Consider the following 19473-nt stretch of genomic DNA (forward strand, 5'->3'; position numbering starts at 1 on the left):
AGGGCCCTGCTGGTTTATCGTTAGGCCTGGATGATCAAATTGTGTCAGCACCTCACAGCACCCTCCTTCAGAGCCGGGCCGGCTGGGAAGCTCTCGTGTCTCCCCTGCCAAGCACGCAGTCGCTGGCATCAGTGCCAGTTACTGCCGCTGGCTGCATAGGGAGCTGGCCCTGAGCAGCCCACACAGCACTCGGTGGCTGCTCTTCCTCCCGCCCCTGCCAAGCCCGGGCGGGCCCAGCCGCTCCCCGGTGCCGGAAGCAGAGCTGCCCCCGAGGCCGCCATTCCCCTCAGGAACGGCGGCGGGAAGCAGCGCCCGCCACCGCCGATCCCGCCTTTGGCAACGGCGAGCAAGCCACGTCGCTGCCCGGCGGGGAGGAACGCGATGCCCGCCCCGCGGCTGCCGCCACCTCCGACCCGGGTCGCTCCTCCCCGGGCCGCGGCAGCCGGCCCCGGGCGAGTGCCTAAGGGACCACGCCGCCCCCGCGGCCGCCCGCCGGGAGCCCGGCAGCTCCCGCGGGGGGGGGACAACGAGGGGGGTGGGGGTGCCTCCCCGCGCCGCGCATGCGCCCTGCGCAGGGCCGCGCGGCGCCGGCCGTGAGGGAAGTGGGCGACCGCTTCCGGGTCGTGCGGCGGCGGCGGCGGCAGCACCATGTCGTGCACCCTCGTCCCCTTCGGCCACTTCCAGGACCTGGAGGCGGCTCGCGACTTCCTGTGCCCTCAGCGCCGCCCGGGCAGCGCCGCGGCCGGCAAGGAGAGCGGTGAGTCCGCCCCTGCGGAGCGGGGCAGCCGGGGGCCCGGCGGGGCCCGGCCCGTGTGGGGGCGGCGGTGGCGGGGCTGCTCCCCGCGGCCCCCTCGGGCCTCCGTGCGGCGGGAGCCTCGCCCCCCCCTCCCCCCGCGCACGGCCGCCGGGGCCTGGCCCCACGGTGCGTGCGCCCCTGCCCGCTGGCCGCAGCGGGGCTGCCTGGCGGCGGGGCCGGGGTGCCGGCTGGGCTCTGGGCTCGCTCCTCCCCGCTTTCCCCGCCGTCCCTGGCCGCTCGGGGCTGTGCCAGTGGCCGGTGGCCGGTACCCGCCGGTCGCTCGGCGTCGTTGCTGTGGCAAAGGGTGGGTGTCCTGCTGCAGCTGCTCCAGCTTCGCCTACAAGTTCAGACTTTCCTGCTGTCCGGAATTTCAGGTGTCCGGCCGTTCTCAGCTGTCAGTCCTTATGCTGTAGTGTGTAGGTGAAGCTCTTTGACCACAGACCCAGCGTGCCACAAACTTCGAGGTGAAAGTTTGGAGTTTTCTTGCTTCAGTTGTCTGAAAATGTTCTAGTAAAGTTAACAAACCTTACACATGCAGGATTACCTAATAATGCAAAATGTGCTTAAAGCATATGAAAGCTTTAGCTTGGCACTTAGTTAAGAGACAGTCTTACAGCAACTACAGTGTAAAGTTGTGGAGCAGATCTCTGTTGTGTAAGGCAGCGCTGTGTTCTCAACAGAGAAGAAGGACCAACAGATCCATGCTCAGGTCACACTATACAGGCAAATGAAGCACTGCCCGGTGTGTTAGTGCCGTGCCACGTTAACTGTAGTTGGCTAATGTTTTGGCTTTCTGGCAACAGCATGGAAGGGAAGGTTTGAAGAGGTTAGTGGGGATGTTTGTAAAGTCCTCTCAACTGTAAACAGAGCTATGAGAGAAAACAGCAAGGTGCTTATTTAAAACACTTAAAAGGTCTTGGGGGAATTAAAAGAGAGGGAGATCATAGGATGGTTTGTGGTGGAAGGGGCGTTGACAGTCCATCTAGTCCAACCCCCCTGCCATGGGCAGGGACATCTTTTAACCAGATCTGGTTACTCAAAGCTATGTCCAGTGTGGCATTGAATGCTTTCAATGATGTGACATCTCTAACTTCACTGGGCAACTTGTTCCAGTGTCTCACCGTCTTCATTATAAAAAATGTCTTACTAATATCCAATCTAAATCTACACTCTTTTGTTGTAAACTGTTGGCCCTTGTCCTGTCACTACAGGTCCAGGTAAAAAAAAATGATGCAATAGTTGTGAAAAAGTTTTAAAAGTACACTGTATGGTCAGCTAGTTAACTTTACCACTGAAACTTCTGTATGCATGGTGTTGTACTTCCTTTTTGTGTTTAAGATTGAATGTAATTTACTTTATGGTTGAAATCACTTGGAAGAAAATACTTCTGTAAGGATTTTATACAGCCAGCCTACATTGTGCAAAACTTTGGTAGAAAATGGTTATGTGCTGCTACTAGTGACTTCAATAATTAAAGCTCTGAAAAGTGCATACAGATTCCGTATGGCTGTTCTTTTTGTATTGTCTGTATCTAAAGAAGGGATTCTGGAACCAGTAGGGTCCTGTTAGTGCCTCTTGAATACTGAAGATAAATGCAAAATACTGTAATGTATTTGTGTCTCCAAAAAATTTCTTGCTGAAAGAAATTAAAGTATTTCTCTTGTATTTGGTGGTACATGTGAGAGAAGTTTGTGCAAAATAACTTTTGATTACTTCTGGAGTGGATTTGTCAAATGGCAGCTGTAAAGAGAGAAAATATTTATTATGTTGTAAAACTATAAAAATGATAGAAGCAAAGAGGGTGCATGTACTAAAATGTGCTGTTCTTCCATTTTAATGGGTTGGTTGTATTCTGGGCTATTTTTATATTTGCTCATGTAGTCAACAAGGCAGAGTGTTCTAATCAAGTGTTTTTCAAAATATTTCTCATAGTCTTTGAAATCTTTTGGATATGTGCCTGTATATATATATATATATATATATATATATATTTTATACCACAGCTGTTTTCACAGTTCAGGATAAATGAGCATAAAAGTAAGCATGTGAGAGTTCCCAAAGTAACTTTTATGTAAGATTATAGATCAGTCATTTTTAAGCAGAATTCCTTAGTGCATTCATCTTTGACAGGGAGAAAACACTTCCACAGCTTGCAGAAGTTGAAATAAGTAAGTTGTGGAGGTATCCTAAGTCAGAGAAAACTGAGTTTGGGTATGCAGAACAGGAGATTCTTTTCCCCTTAGGCTTGTTCCTTCAAGTCTGCTTTGCTGCTGCTGTGTGGCATAACCAACTGAACGGTTCAGCTGCAGCCTTGTTTTGAACTGTGGTTGAGATGAGGTGATACAGATCTTGTGTTACTGCTAGTTTCTTGGCCTTGCGTCCACAGTTACTGCTCTGGTTGGAAATACTTCATTCAGTTTTTCATTCTCTCTTCCCTTTTTTTTTTTTTTTTTTTTTGCCTACATACTAATCCATTCCTTTTTCTTTGTAAGCAACTGACTTGTTGCATGGCAGTCCATAATTACTGCCCTTTCTTTTTGATGTGTACCTTGACTTTTACATTGATCACATGGAAGAACTTTTTGCTGTAAGTAAAGTGTAAGTGACGAAGTGTGAGAACATAAACCAAATCTCTGCTTCTAATGTTGTGCACCAAGGAAAGAAAAAAATTCTGTCCAATCAAGTTTTTGTTTTTGTTTTTTTCTAGTGTACACACATGAAAAAATCCATCTTATTTGCAAAATGTGATAAAACTTCATAAGTGTAACAGAACTTTACCACTAAGAAATTAATGGATATTTAACTGAAAAGAGCAGAAAATTGACCAAAAAAGAGACATAACATTTTCTATAATCTTTATAATTTGAGAAATTTAACTACAATTTAATTAAAGTGATGATGTCTCTGTTCTTCCATTAGAGTCTGAGCTTGAACTGTGTGTTTTAAACCATTTGATAGGCTTGATGACAGCAATTCAGTGGCATAGCCAGGTAGGACTGCTCCTAGCTAAACTTTGGGGGCGTTAAGATGAAATAAAGAAATTGGTACTTTCCTGGTGTGTGGATATTTTTAGGTCTCAAGTGTGCTTATGTCCCATTACCTAAATGAAATTAATAAGAAAAAAAAAACCCCAAAACCAAACTTGCCCTTGGGAGTTCCCAGGCAATGTCACCTGCATCTGTGATGTGAGCTGGTCACTTTAGGGTGGTGTGTGGCACAACACAACTTTGAGATGCTGCTGCTTATTAGGGGGGAAGAAAAAGTTTTCCCCCCTGATTTGGGGGGTTGCCCAGAGCTATGAGTTGTCACTTTGCTGCTTCTTTTTACAGTAGGAACAATGACTTAAGCCTGGCACAGAAACTCTTCTCCAAAATCCAGCCCTGTTAACACTGACAGTGTCCTAAAAAGTGCTCTTGAGCCTAGTTCCTCTAAACCAACATATTTGGAGTTGTGCTTGCACGCTTTGCTTTATCTGGATCAACTAATTAAGTTCAGAAATACAGAAAGCCAAGCTTTTCATTTCAGAATTGCAAACAAGGTTACAAATACATTACAAAATCAAATTCTAGACGGCATTTAGCAGTAGGGTTGTTCTTAACTGTTTCTGTATCCCCCTTACTGAATTTGGTGTGTTCCCATTCCGACAAGCTCTTTTGTGTTGCGTTTTTAATCAGAGTCTCCCTTTCCAGATTGCATTATATACATTTAAGATTCCTTTCAGTTTTCATATAAAATGTCATAAAAATACACTCTCTATCTGAATTGTGTTATACCTGTAATTGTTAATACATTCTGAGTAGTGGGGAAGAATATATGACATGCTCTCAACACACAACAGAATGGTGTCAGAGTACTTTGTCCAAATTACCTTTGCACCTGAGTCTTTTGCTGCTTTAAGCGCCTCCTTTACTGGGTAGACTTCCTTCTTTCTTGCTATAACTTAAGCTGTCACTTGGACCTGAAAGAAAGCTGGAATACGTATGTTTTATATGTAATCGGTTTCATTTCTTCCCTGTGCTATATAGCATCACAAAGCCCCCCTGCCATGGTACCTCAAACTTTGGTTTTGGAGCTGTTAACAACTGTAAGCCATGGGAATTTGCAGCATTACTTGAAAGAATCTTTGTAGTACCTGGGTTACTTTTAATTTGATCATCCTTTATTCTGTTGACAATAATTGTGACCATCTAAAGGAAGAGAAATTGCTCAAGTGGTTCTTTTTCAGATTTGTGAGGTAACTTAGTTTGTAATTATTCCCCCCCACTCCCTTATGGATGTCTGAAGTGATGAGAGAGAACAAGTGTAATACTAGTCTCAAAAGGGGCTTCCTAGTAATGCTGGCAAAATAACCGAATATATTTGTCAGTCCCCATGTTGGAGGAGCTTTGGTAATAGATGGCCTATGATTACTGAAGAGCAAGAAGATGCAAACTATTTCTGGAATTCCTTGGCCTGCAGAGAAAAGAAACTGCTTCTATTTCTTCACTAGTTATGCAATCCAATGGTATCAGAATTGCAGTCAATATACGTGGAAAAAAATCTGAAACTCTTGCACTTCAGTAATAATGCAAGAAGTTATTGCATATTAACTTTATACATTCTTGAAGCATGGATGGGAAACAAGGTGGAAGATCATAAACCTGACAAACAACACAAGTGCCATAACTCTGAATGTCACCCCCTCTCCCTGCCCCCTTCTGTCCCACAGATTTTATTGCTGGGCAGGACATCATATTCCCTTTGGTCAGCTGGGGTCAGATGTCCCCACTCTGCCCTCTCCCAACTTCTTGCATACTCGCAGCCCACTTGCTGCAGGGCAGTGTGAGAAACAGAAAAGGCCTTGACACTCTGTAAGCACTGCTCAGCAACAGCTAAAGCATCAGTGTGCTTGTCTGGTGTGCTTGTGTCATCAAAAATCCAGAACATAGCACCATACCAGCTACTATGAGGAGAATTAACCCTATCCCAGCCAAAACCAGTACATTAGGATATGAAACCAAACTATGCATAGCTTGGTTTTATTTATCTTTTTTATACATACAAGGAGTGTAAATATTAGCTTTTTGGCTGAAGTAACTTGATGTTTATGGCAAATAATCTGAAACATGCTGAGGACAGATTGGTGTGAAGATAAACTTGCCTGTTGTAAAACTATATAACAATGTAGGTAGGAATAGTTTGACCTTTGTTGCTTTGGGGGTCCAGTTTTCAACATGTGCTCTTCTGCCTGGGCAAATACAAGCTTTTCTGGGCAGGCCCGTGCCAAGCATGTCCTGTGGTAGGTAACCTGCTGCGTAGAGCTGGAACATAGACCTGAGGGCAGGAGGGAAAGGCTTCTGCTGTGTGCCCCAGGTCATCATGCTGCTCTGGGAGGGAGGGCAGTGGCAGTTCTCTGCACTCAGAGTTATATTCTACCATTTGGGGAAGAAGTCTTAGACTGAGTAAAAACATCATTCATATTGAATTTGACCTGTTAAATGCCTATTAGACCTCATTGGTCTAGGTTTGTTGCTAGTGTTTCTCCTCTGTTGTCTTTAAAACAAAACATGCTTATCATTAGATATTGTTCTTTTGTGTATGAAGTTTGATAAATATGCTTGAAATGAATTCTGTTATACATTAACACCAGTGATGCACACGTGCAGCATTTAAAGCAGCTGTAAAGTTTCAGGTGTGCTGCTGATGGCATTTTAATGCTGTATGCTTCAAATTATAGAGTGAAGTGGTTCTTATAGATGCAGTAGATGAACTTGTGTTTTTGCAGTCTCCCCAGTAAAGCAAAATCTGGAATGTTGCTGCTGCTGTATCGAAGTAGGGAGAACTATTTACTGGACATCTGCTAGTGAGAGATGGAGGTGAATGGAAATGTAGATTTGCACAGGAAAGCTTGACTGTCCCAACAAAGGACTGGAAAAAGTGAAGAAGCTGCAAGTCAAGAACTTTTTAGGGCTTGTTTAGGTATTGGTTACTAGATAACGTATGTGTTCTACAGTTGTTAGTTCTGATCTGTAATGTTACTAAAGGAAATGATGGGGTATTTCTTAAAATCTTCATTGTAAACAGAACTTCAATCCTGTGTCATGTCTCAGTTGAACAACCTTATCAGGTGCCGGTGCGTGGGAAAACCTCTGCAAACTGACAGCTTCTGTGGCACATTTTGTAATTAATTGGCACGGGTGAATAACTGTTTTGAGTTCAAGTATGACAGGTGTATCCATCTGTTGCTTCTCTGTCCATTGTTTCAGAGGTTGGTTGTCCATTGTTTAATACCTTGCTTCACTAGCCCTTGCATAGGTGAAATGTCTGAATAATATGGATGAGGAAACATTAATTTTAATTTCTTTTTTAGAAGAGGATTAATGTATGGAAGAAAGGAATGCATGCAGGGTTTTGAGGAAGACGTGATTAGTGCATGCAGCAGCTGTCTATGCAATGTAGAGGATGGATCTGAAGGAGCAAGCTTGTAAACCCTTGTAAGCATGAGGAGGTGCTGGCTTTGCAGAGCAGGTCACAGTTCTGGAAGATCTCTGCAGCTTCATGAGTGGGGTGGTGCCTCACCATTACCTCATTTTTCCATCCTTTTTGATTTTTCTAGCTTCATCTGAGGAATATGACAACTATGAAAATGTAGCCATTTGCAAAGAGGCAGCAGGAGTCCTCACAGTTGAAGTTTTGTGGTGGGTGTTCAGACTCAGAATTGAAGTGGCCGAGGTTTCTTGGAAAGGTCGGTCTTTTCTGTGCTGTAGGGAAGGCATTGGCCTTACCTGTGTTTCTTGAATATCCTTATGTTTCTCTCTGGACGGTGGCATGCTGACAAATTTCTTTCCTCCGTGAGTTTTATAGGAAGGAGACTTTGTTGCCTTTTGAGATAATAAAATGCAAACAGAAGTAGCATTTTGTTAGCTATCTTAAATTAAGCATTGAAATTAAGTTACTGTTTTCTTCTTGTGGTTTATATTCAACAGTATTTGCCATAATTTTCCTCTATATATTTGTACACTGGACAATTCCCAAGCCCAAACACAAGATGAGACCGTGACCCTTGGAAGCTTGTTGCTTGTGTAGTTGTGCCTGAAATAACTGTGCAGTCAGATCATATTGATGATGACACAGTGACACTGGCTGACTCACACATTTTATAGATGGTATAAACCTTTCAGTTTTAATAAAGGTTATTCATGGAGTAGGCGCTTCTGTCTTCTACAGTCTTGTGAAATACCTTCTCAACAACATTGGAGAAAAGTTTCTTTCTTAAGCTAAAATATTTTTTTAAAGTTTTTTTTCTTTATTATCCATACAAAAGGTGAAAGATAGAATACAGATTTCTGTTTTGTTTTACTGGATTCTGCCTTTGGTGGTAAAGGAACCAGAGTTTTTAGAATAAATAAAATGGGAGTGTTGTTGATAGAAACGTTCTTGTCATACTGTTTGGCCATCCAAAATGGCAAAATCTTCCTTGCTTAAAACTAAATTTAAGCTAACTTGACACATGGCATTTAAACTTCTGAAGGTCAAAGTAGCCATGACATCAGTTATTGAAAAACTTGAAAGAAATTCTTGAAAAGTCTTGAAGTCTTATTGATATTACTGCTTCAGATTTCCTGCTAGTGCCTCTAGATGGAAGTTGGTGCTTGGCTTTTCTACTGAACTACATGACTTATTCAGCGATAGTGGCGTTTGAGAATTGTACATCTACTGCTAAATGCCAGTGCAAGATTACCCTTTGCGTAGGCTTTTAAATTCATATCAAATTCTGTATTTTAGGTGAAAGAATTTCAGATGTTTTCTGTATAAAATGAATACATTTTCTCTTGTAAGACAACTGAGAAACAGACCTGTCCTTATCAGTCTCCATCTTCTCAGGTGTTCGAGGTATCTTGTAAGCTTGTGGTTTGACTGAGGTTTCTGAATGACGTAATTGAAATAGATCAGTTTCTTGTTATTTTTCCTCTGTGTTGTCCTGCAAAGGGGTGAATATCCAAGGCCCTTGTGCTCGTTGTCCCCTCAGAGGCCACAGCTTTAGCTGCATTGGGAGTAGTGGTGGGATCTGCATTACACTGGGCTCAGATGTTTTGTTGTCACAGACGGATTTTTATGTACTGTCAACCCCTGTTAAAATAAACTGGTGTTGCTACTGGCTGATCCTGCATTTGACATAAACCAACCAAAATCCACCATTATGGAAAGGAAGATCTTTTACTTAAGTATAGAAATACTGTTTCTCAAAATTTTGCATATATGGTTCTTGTGGTGTGTTACAGGTCTTACGCCAGTTAGTAAAACATCTGGAGGCATATACACAGAGACCTGAAGGGTTGGAGAGAGCCTGCTGTCCCCTTACTTTCCCTCTGTAGCTGCCTAATACGTACAAGATGGGACTTTTGTTGTCTTTGGAGCAGTAATAATTAGATAAACGAAGCTAAAGTTTAAATTTTGCAGTGGGGTCTTACGTCTCTGTACCTGCTGGAGAAAGTTTTTGTCATGGACACATAGGGTTTCCCCACCTTATGCCCTCAGTCTTTGCTTCAGCTTGCTGCGTAAAACTAGAAATATGTCTTAGCTTTCTTGAAATGTCTGTGAGAAACTGAGAAAACTCAAATTTGTTTGAATAACTTGTTAAAGTGCATAGAGGCCCTGTTGAAGGATCAATGGTGTGTTGTACCAGGCACTGTAAGATGTTAGTTACCCAGAGTTGTAGAGAGCGTGTCAAAATTAATTTGACACGGGTGTCATTACACCTGCTTCCAATTTGTACTTAGGAGATTACAGCTTCTGTTACTACTTTTCCATAGTCTTAAAAATTGAAGTAAATACAGAGAAGACGGCCATTTCTACCACTTCATGGTTCTTTCTGTAGAACTCGTTTAGTGTCTGCCATAAACAAAGTAATAATGCATTGGTGGGGAAAGGAAAAACAACCACCAGCAATCCTTTTTGATTGTGTTTTTTGTTGCTTATGCTGTATTCATGTGACATATCTTTTTTTTGCTTAAAGCAGGCAAATCAACAAGCTGGGAAGATGGTGGCTGGGGAGCCTGGGATGAAGCGGAATTACAAGAACCTGTAAGTTCATATATGAGTGTTTGTGGTGGGTTGACCTCGGCTGGATGCCAGGTGCCCACCAAGCTGTTCTGTCACTCCTCTCCTCAGCAGAATGGGGCAGGGGAGAAAACGAGATTAAAAAAAAAATCTTGTGGGTCAAGATAAATGCAGTTTAATGAAACGGTGGCAAAATTCCACCTGCACGGAAGCCAAGAAAAACAAAAGATGTTATTCTCTACTTCCCATCAGCAGGTGATATTCGTCTGCTTCCCAGGAAGCAAGGCTTCAGTACACGTAGCAGTTGTTCCAGAAGACAAATGTAAATAACGAATGCCCCCCCCTTACTCCTTCTTTCTCTTAGCTTTTATATCTGAGCAGAATCATACGGTATGGAATGTCACTTTGGGTCAGCTGCCCTGGCTACGTCCCCTCCCAAGGTCTTGCCCACCCCAGCCTACTCTTGCTCCTGAATTGTTTCTAAATATAGCTTGGATGTTACCTATTGTGTTAGTTATTCCTATTCTTGTATTCTGTAGGGCTTTTTTTCTCACTAGAGTATACACACATCTTTGTGTTGCTCCAGCTGGGGACATCTTTTTTGCCCTATAGTTAGCCAGAGACAGTAAGGCATGGTAGTGGAGTTATAATGGTCTACTATGAATGAATACAAATCAGAACCTCCTAAATCATGAACCACTGACACAAGCATCTTTCTAATGATCATGTAGTACTCCTCTTATGTTGTAATGTGCAGATGGTATTACAGCAGGGATCAAATTATGTGTTTAGGATGGGGCAGCACAGTTGCTTTTTAAAGAGTGATAAACATCCTTTTGCCCAACTATTTCAACTAAGAATAATGTGGCTAGTCTAGTATTTTTTGGTGGGGCTGAGACTTCTAGCTACGAGCTGACTTATATAAGTTGTTAGGGAATCTGTGTAGAAATCCTCTGCACCTGAGTGAATCATCTGACCAGAATTGCTTGCCCTGTTAGAGAGAACTAATGGGGTAGATTGAAGAATCCAGACTTCACATTGCTAACCAAACTCTTATATGCTGTATTTATCTCAATATGCTGGAAATATGCCCAAGAAGTTGGGCAGTAGCCTTGTAACTACTTATTTCAGCAGGGAAACAGATTTTTCAGCTGAGATGACAGGTTGAAATGAGCATGATGTTTCCCAGGGATGAATCACTGATGCTGATGTCAGGGCATGACAGGAGTATAAAACCTTTTAAGTAGGATGGGTATGCAGCTCCACTATAATTGCCATGAAATGAGTGTGTTTCTCAGGCCACACCTCTGTTATGTCCTGTAATGTTTATAGCTTCCTTAATGAGGAAAACAAATGCTTTTCTATTTATGTTGTAATTTGATAGAACCAGCGTGTGTTGCTAAGTTGAAATTGTCTTATTTTTCATTCTTTTCTTTAAAATGTCAAACTCTTCTGCTGGGTAGTTCACACCCTTCTTGCTAAAGTCCTCCTCCTTTGCTTACCTGTTTTCCTCCAAAGCTGCTAGTGGTTCCAGGTCAAAGCAGGTCAAAGTCCTTCCTTTTCAGAAGGAAAAAACTCTTATCCACAGCAAACAGGTTGTTCTGTGTAGGAGCATGTAATTATGTGAGTCTGTATGTCTGAACACGCACCAAAATGAGTGCATCAGTCTAGCACAGAGTAGAGAATTGTTAGTACAATATAACAATGAATTCCCTTGTTAAAACTTTTAACTGTTGATTGATTTGCATTATAGCTGGTGTAAAATCCAACTTTTCTTGGAATTACTCAAGTCACCTGGACAATTATCTATATAATGGAACATAGCAACTTTTGAGAAGTCATGGAAAAATTTTTCAAAAAAGAAAATAAAACCCCTTAAAATTTTAAAAGTTTTCTTCCGTGTAAGGTGTCTTAATGGAACTGATTAGCTGTTTTGTAGGTATGACGATGTTGAAATCTTGTCTTAAATGCTAATTTAAATCATTCTGTCTTTCACCTTTTAAAGTAGTTTCTTTTGAGGAATTCAGTGCTTTTCCATTTTAACCCTTAGCTTACTTTTGTCACTAATGTGAGAAGGCCATATTTTATGTCTTTAGATTTCAAGTTGTTTATGCATACAGATAACTATTTAAATACTCTGAGATATAATTTTAATTCCTTTTTATCTTTAAACAAGCCTTTAATTTCTCTTTCTTTTTCCTTGGTTTACAAATCATTACATTAAAAATTAGTACAAGGCTTTTCTTTGAGCTTTGATTTTTGTGTATTTGCACATGATACATTTACCTCTGTCATGGGTATCCTAGAAAACTTCATCACCTTTTTGTAAAGTCTTGAAAAATGGCAATTACTGTGGAAAAATTGTTCCTATAGAACTTGGCATCCATCAACAGACAAAAATGACATGAAAATAGGTTGTCCGCTTGCATAATTCAAGAGATAGCATAGACAAAGGTAGTTAGCAGAATGCTTATAGTGTGCTAATGTAGACCTTATTCTTATGTGCACAAAGTGACTGTTTTTACAGTATAGCCTTGTGAAAGGAATTGAATACAATGAATAGCTGATTAAGAGTATGATATGCAAATTATTCCTACAGTTTATGGTGTTTGTGGTTGTTGGTTCTTTTAATCTGCTGGGAGTAAATGCGTATATTTTCAAGTAGACGCAGCTTTACTACAACAGAATACATCACATAGATCAGCAAATGATCACACTGAATTTGTCAGGTTTTTTATTTGTGTATAGCTGCTTTGAGACACTAGAGGACACAGAAACAATTTGGAGAGCTAGGAGGAGGTGGGATTGGATATGCTGCTGTGGAAATGGAGACTGATCAGGGGATGGAGCTAAGGAAGCAGGAGTATCATCTCTGAGAGACCTCGAAGCAGACCACTCAAAACCCATTACCGACTTTCTGCTTTCAAACTATGGTTAGCAGGAGCTAGCTACCTTGTTTGTTCCACAAGCAAATATTTGGCTTGTTGCTCCAAGGAAAAAAGGTGCAATCTTGTTGCTTTTATAGCTCATGATGGTATCTAAGTTGTTCATTACCCAGCCTTAAACCCTTAACACTTGCCACTTCTTTGTTTGACTTTGTTTCTTTGTAAAGTTCCTTGTGGAAAGCCATGTGATACCTGTTGGGTGGTACATTACAAGGTTTGTAATTTCATGGCTTTAGTGTGAATGGCAGCTTAGCTACTTTCTTCATGTATGTGTACATTTACTTAATGCTGGTCAGTGTATGAGCTTTGATAAATTGTTAATTTATAACGAGAATAATTAAGGAGATTCTATCAAGTCCTTAATAATAACAAAACTTTAAATCTCATTCTTCTAGTGTCTCTGTTGAAAGGAGAAGATTTTGAGGAGTTGAGTTAGTGATGAGTACTTCTTTGTTTTCCATTTTGTAAACACACAGATCAAATTCGTGCAAGGTTGATGCATTTCTCATGGCTTTTCATGCAAATTGGAGCTCTAGTGAGTTGATAAGTAATAGTCAATTCAGTGCTGGTATTGAGGGCAAGCCAAATTGTTGTGAATTTTTCGAGCATTGCTGTGTTTAAAAATTGTTGCACACATTGACTGAAGGTTTACCTGTAGGAAGAAGAGGAATCTAATTCCAAGAGCCAGAGAAATCACTGGCTTCAGGGCTGTGTGTTGTCCTTGTCACCAACAAATGACCTGATGGTAATAGCTAATGAACAGAAAGCAGTCTTTTTAGTGCGTAAGTATACATTCTACTAAGTATATGTGCTAGTATACTTAATAGTAATCAGGACAAGATTTGTCTCCTGCTAACCTAGTCATGCCTTCAAGAAATTTGGAGTGTTTTATAGTACACATCATGCATTTTCTAGGTACTACTCTATTTTGATCTGAGAAAACTATTATATCATGTAGAATTACTATATACTGTAACTACCCAGTTGCTTGAGATGCTCAGACATATTGACATTAATTGTGATCAATAAGAAAAACAAAAGTTTTGTGTTCACTTTAGCCATTAAGAAATAAGTGACCTTATTTTTATTTTCCCTTGAAAAAAATAAGCTAACTGAGCCAGTGTCACTTGGAGGAGGGAGTACTGAGGTGGAGTATTTTTGAGATTTCCACCTTTGATAGATAATAATTCTCCATCTTGAAAAATGGGTGACTTTATAGTTTACTCTAAAGTAGGGCTATTGGAACCTTTAAAGGTACCCTTAGTAATATATGAACACTGATCAGCCAGCTGCTGTTCACATGTGTGTTCTTGCCTGGGGTGGTGGTGCTATTTACAGCTGCGGTTGGTGGCACCTGAACGTGATGAAAGGAAACCTCCTGATCTGGGTAGTACTGTGCCATATTAAAACAAAAACAAGCTGTTGAAGCTCAGACTTCATAATTAGGCAGATTGCATTGAGTTGTCATGCTGCATTTGTCATTCCCTGCAAAGTTGTGTGTCCCAAACCCAATGCAGATTAGTTACTTATTTTTCACCAAAGATGATGACATAGCAGTACTCCTCGGAAAGTTCTTATTGGATAAAGAATAAGGAGGTGATTTAGCTCACTTGCTGCAGAACTGCTTCTGCTGAACTGTGCCACAGCAACTGTACCACACAGTGGCAGAAGTGTCCCTGTGTCTCAGGTTTTGGGTGTTAGACAAATGGCACACAACAGTTGTCCATTGGCACCTGGGAGATGATTCAAATGTCAGCTGTGACAGCACCCTGTGAATAATAAAGTGTAGTGTTTTCTAACCTTGATTATGATGCGATGATTAAAAATTGTCAGATTTAATGTAGGGTTCCCATGTCCTTCTTGGTGGTTAAAATTAACATTTTCCATTTGTTCAAGCTCATCTTCAGTAATCTTCACAGAAGAAGTTTGCTCTTGCTTAGTACTTTTCTCTTAAGGCTTCCTGTTTCATGAATTGAACCTTTTAAAATTTGCTGAAGTAGATATTATCGTATAAACCTTTTTTACTTAAAACTAGGCATTTCAGAATTTTAGTAGCATGTTGTTCCATGTGAATTTAAAAGAAAACATAAGAGTTCTTCAGAAAAGTCACTAAAATGTCTTGTTATTTTTATGGTTTTCAAGGTTTATAATTGGTACTTAATCTAAGAGTGATAGGATGTATTGTACAGAAAAGAAGGATTAGGAACAGAACTACATTTGTGAGATGCAAAACATTATAGTTTTATAGATGGTGTCTTTTATTCTTAATGGCAGCTAAATGGAAGCACAGTGACAAGGGAAAAGAGGAAATGCAATACGCTGTTGGCTGGAGCGGCTCTCTGAATGTTGAAGAAGGGTAGGTGTTGAAATGCAGCTGTGATTAAAATCTCATATTCATGTTTAATAATTAGTAGCATATGCTTTTTTACTTGTACTTTTTCTTTCATCCAAGTGCATTCATGGTTGTGTGTACTTTAATGTTGAAAACAGAAATGGAGTAACCTGTGTGATCAGAAACATTGCAAAAGTCACTCCTCATGCGTAGTGTGGTATCTCAGGGCAAGTTCATACAAAATTACAGAGGTTCTCTCTGCAAATTGGTGTATTTGCATGTAATTTAGACATCTTAAGAGATCTGGATTATCATGCTTTTTATACGTTCCTGTTCTAGAAGGGAAAAAAATAATTACTGTTTTTGATAAATCTACTTTTATAGTAGAGATTAAAGTTTGTTAGGGGATGTTGCAACTGGAAATGTGTGAATTTGTTTTAGGAATACTTCTTTTCATTTTCAAAACCTCAAGCAAATATAAAGTCAGCTTTCTGGTCAAGGAATGATTTTGGGCTCTAGTCATTCCGGGACTTGGAAAATTTGCTTTGGTCATACATTTGGTATTTATACAATATTTCTGCTTGATCTGCCTTCAAATAACCAGACAGATGCTTTCTTGGGTCTCCCATATGGATGAGGATTTTGCATTTTATTATTAAGTTTGCAGCCTTGAGTTGCTGTTTGCCTTTGAACATGCTTCCTATTGGCTTCAACCTTTTGTTATGCTGCAGGAGGTGTTGACTTAGTCTGCTTCACTCCAGTCTGTAAAAATCATAATCCTTTTTAATAAAACTGCTGCTGCCACACATTTGAACTGTTATGTACATCTCTTTAAGGTTTGTTTTACACCTCCCTCCATACCACCACTGAAAATACTTTGTCATCTTTTATTAAAAAAAGGAAAATCTGTTTTGGGGTGCATGTTTCTTACTACTATTACAGCCCTAGGAGACACTACCATATGGAACAGGTAGCTTTCTTTAGATGGGCGTGGTTATATTCACTGCATCTTGATTTAAGGTTTGCAAGTGTTACTGGTAGATGAGGGTTCTATTTCTGTGTGAGTATGGCAGTTACTGTCAGATTGTCGAAAGACTTGACTACGTTCTAGCCCCCCACTCCGGCAACGTTGCCTTCAACTGATAATGTTTTGGGGTGGTTAAGCTTTGCTATTGGAAGGTGAGATTTCACTTTCATTTTTTCATTTCAACTTAACATTGCTTTGAAGTTGTAACTGAATTGCAACTCATGTCAAACTTGCTTTTTCTTTCTGTTACTGTCTAGCCTAATTAATCACTCCTTGGGGAACAGAGGTGACCTGAAATGCAAATAATCAACAGTACTGTGGGCATTTATGCTTTTAAGTGCTCTTTGGGATGTCATTTTGAATTTATATGCTCTTTTATAAAAACTTTGTACTGCTGCTGTTGCCCCAGACAGTGTACAATTTTCTATCATGGTAACAGATAAATAACTTTTGATTTGAGATGTAGAGGCCTGCTCATCTGCTTGCCTTCTGCGTGGTTTCCTGCCATGCAATGAGCATGTTCAGTTATTGCATTAACTGGAAAGACCATGTTAGCCTTTCAAATGCTCTTCAAATTATAAAGCAGTGAAATGTGATGGGTATAAAGCCTACCTAATTGCATAATGTATTAAAAAATATTCTGATAAGTATAGTTCAGTTGTGTTGGTTTTTTTTTTTTTTTAAAAAGTGGCCGTTCTTGTTATATCATTTTTGATCAGAAAAAAAATTATTTACCTTTAGGTATATGAGATTTAACTTGAATCTTTACTGAAGAGTGATGGCAGAATAATCAGTCTGTGAATCATGAAAGACGGCATTAGCAAGGTGCAATGAGCACTCATGCAATCTATTTGGGCACTCTTGAACTTGTAATTGAATGTCTTTAAAATGAAAGGGGTTTTTTTTGCTTTTTGTATGAATTTGTTATATTGTGTGCTGCATTAATATATTCTTAAAATATTAAAAATGTTGACTTGGCAAGATCTGTTGTGTAGGGCAAAATTTCACAACTGGAGAAAAAAATATGCTTACTAGTTTTATCTTTCTGTTTCTAGTGAGTGTGTGAGTAGTGTATTGTGTATCCCATTGGCAAGTCAGAAGAGGTAAGGATTGATACTCTCATATATATATATATATATATGTGCATCATCAGTCTCACTACGTTACACTTTTATAAGTCTACAGCTTAGAGCAGGATTTGTTTTTAACTTCTAGTGTATCTTTGTGAAACAGGAGTTCCACAGGCCGTCCTGACTGGACCTGCATTGTGGTTGGCTTCACCTCTGGCTATGTTCGTTTTTACACCGAGGTACGTTTCTCAGCGTGGCAGGCCCGCAAGCAAACTGTTGTAATACACATCTATTTCTAGAAAACTTTTATTTCAGCAGATGATGTTTTTTGCCTTATCTAAGAAGAGGGGTAGTAATATTCATGTTTATTATTCCTTCTCTTCTAGAGTGGAGTACTGCTTCTTGCACAGCTTTTAAATGAAGATCCTGTCCTACAGCTTAAGTGCAGAACCTATGAAATTCCCAGGCATCCTGGTGTCACTGAACAGGTTTTGTCAGATTATTTCAAAAGCAAAGTGGCAGTGTTAGAGGAGTCTTCTCCGTGAATCCGCTTGTGTCCTTTACTAGGTTTTGATGGGATGGACAATGCCTTAGAACAAGAGACTGGATTTCTTGTTCTAGAAGTATTCATGCCTGTGTAGTCTGAGGATTCAGAATTTCTTTTTATTTTTTGGAATATTTTCTTAGCTCTATGGATACATTATTTTTCTGTTTTTCTCTGTGATAACATTGCAAGGGAAGGCGCTATTCATTTCCTGTTTATTCATTTATGTGCACAAAATATGATAACGTATTGATGAAAGGAGGAAATGTAACTTGACAAGTGCCAAGAGCTCTGTGTACTCATTCATGAGAACTTATCTTAATTATTTCACAGAGAAGATAGCTGAAAATTTAAACAATCTTTATAGGAAATAGTGCTAGGAACCTGCATGTTGTTATGAGTATCATGCAAAGAAGGCTCTTGCAGATCTCAAGCTATTTAGTAGAAAAGCCATCTTTCTTTGTTCTTAGCTGAGTTGGCATGCTTTATGCAGAAAACTAACCAAGTTACAGAAATTTCCAAGTTTGCTTCATATAAGTGCTTATGTGATTTAGTAAGACATTTTCAAATCAGTTTTGAAATACAAAATCATTAAAGAATTTTAGTCTTGAATTTATATGACCAGATTATCACATTTATGTCCCCAAGTGGTAAATCAGGTACTAATCCAGTTTTGGAATTTGGCTCATAAAACCTTGATACTTGCATTCTAGATAAACCTGTTTTTCTGTGGCCTTCACAAGCTGCTTTAACTTTTGGGTTTTTTCCATAAGCCGTAAAATAATAAGCAAACGTAACAGTAATTGGAAGAAGATAAAAATATGGAATTGTGTGCCTCAGTAGCTTACCCATGTGTTGGATGGTTTAGTATGGGATTTCTGTAGTTTTGCCTTAGTCTGTCGCCTGTGGCTTGTTAGATATTAACTCTCTGGGTGTAATCCTCATCTTTGTGTAGTTAATAGTATAAAAAGCCAGAAAAGAAGCTGTTACAACAGCAATTTATTTATTTATTTTTGTATCCCTTCTCTAATTTTCTTCCATAGAATGAAGAACTAAGTATCTTGTACCCAGCAGCAATTGTGACAATTGATGGCTTCAGCCTCTTTCAGTCCCTTCGTGCATGTCGCAATCAGGTAGCCAGAGGTATGTTTAAGAGGAAATGTTTATTTCTGATTCTGTTAATAGTACTTTACATTAATTTTACTTATGTTTGTTAAGTATCAAATGAAGGTGGAATTTGTATCTTCCTTGCTTGTCCATCAACATATAGACATCTAGTGCATATGAGGAAATTTCTGCCTCGTTGCTGGAGCACAAGTTGTCCAAGTAGCATTGACTGTCCTTGTACATTCTCACTCTAATACTGTATACTGGTTTTGACTGGGATAGGGTTAATTTTTTTCATAGTAGCTGGTGTGGTGCTATGTTTTGGATTTGTGATGAAAACACCGTTCACAACACACAGATGTTTTAGGTATTGCTGAACAGTGCTTCCGCAGCATCAGGGCTTTTTCCATTTCTCACGCTCCCCCACCAGCAGGCAGGCTGGGCATTTGCCTGAAATTGGGAGGGGACATAGCTGGGACAGCTGACCCCAGCTGGCCAAGGGGCTATCCCATACCATATAGAGTCATGCCCGGCATTAAAAGCTGGGAGGAGAGAAGGAGGAAGGGGGGAATGTTGAGAGTTACGGCTTTTTACTTCCCAAGAAACTGTAACG

At 40.3% G+C, this 19473-nt stretch overlaps 1 protein-coding gene across 3 annotated transcripts in view; it reads left to right on the plus strand.

Annotated features, from left to right (window-relative positions):
- Positions 1–596: 596 nt before the first annotated feature.
- Positions 597–19473, plus strand: part of RAB3GAP2 (RAB3 GTPase activating non-catalytic protein subunit 2) — a 49111-nt gene continuing 30234 nt past the window's right edge. For 2 of the 3 annotated variants that reach the window (XM_056357211.1, XM_056357213.1), the window contains exons 1-8: positions 597–757; positions 9792–9859; positions 13439–13562; positions 15055–15136; positions 17195–17242; positions 17373–17448; positions 17596–17697; positions 18797–18896. In XM_056357211.1, the coding sequence (XP_056213186.1) occupies positions 649–757; positions 9792–9859; positions 13439–13562; positions 15055–15136; positions 17195–17242; positions 17373–17448; positions 17596–17697; positions 18797–18896 (709 nt within the window). In that variant the 5' untranslated portion in view covers positions 597–648. The remainder of the gene's footprint in view (positions 758–9791; positions 9860–13438; positions 13563–15054; positions 15137–17194; positions 17243–17372; positions 17449–17595; positions 17698–18796; positions 18897–19473) is intronic. The other variant, XM_056357212.1, reaches the window with a different exon arrangement.

This window comes from Falco biarmicus, chromosome 12, assembly GCF_023638135.1.
Source record: "Falco biarmicus isolate bFalBia1 chromosome 12, bFalBia1.pri, whole genome shotgun sequence".
Taxonomy (NCBI): domain Eukaryota; kingdom Metazoa; phylum Chordata; class Aves; order Falconiformes; family Falconidae; genus Falco; species Falco biarmicus.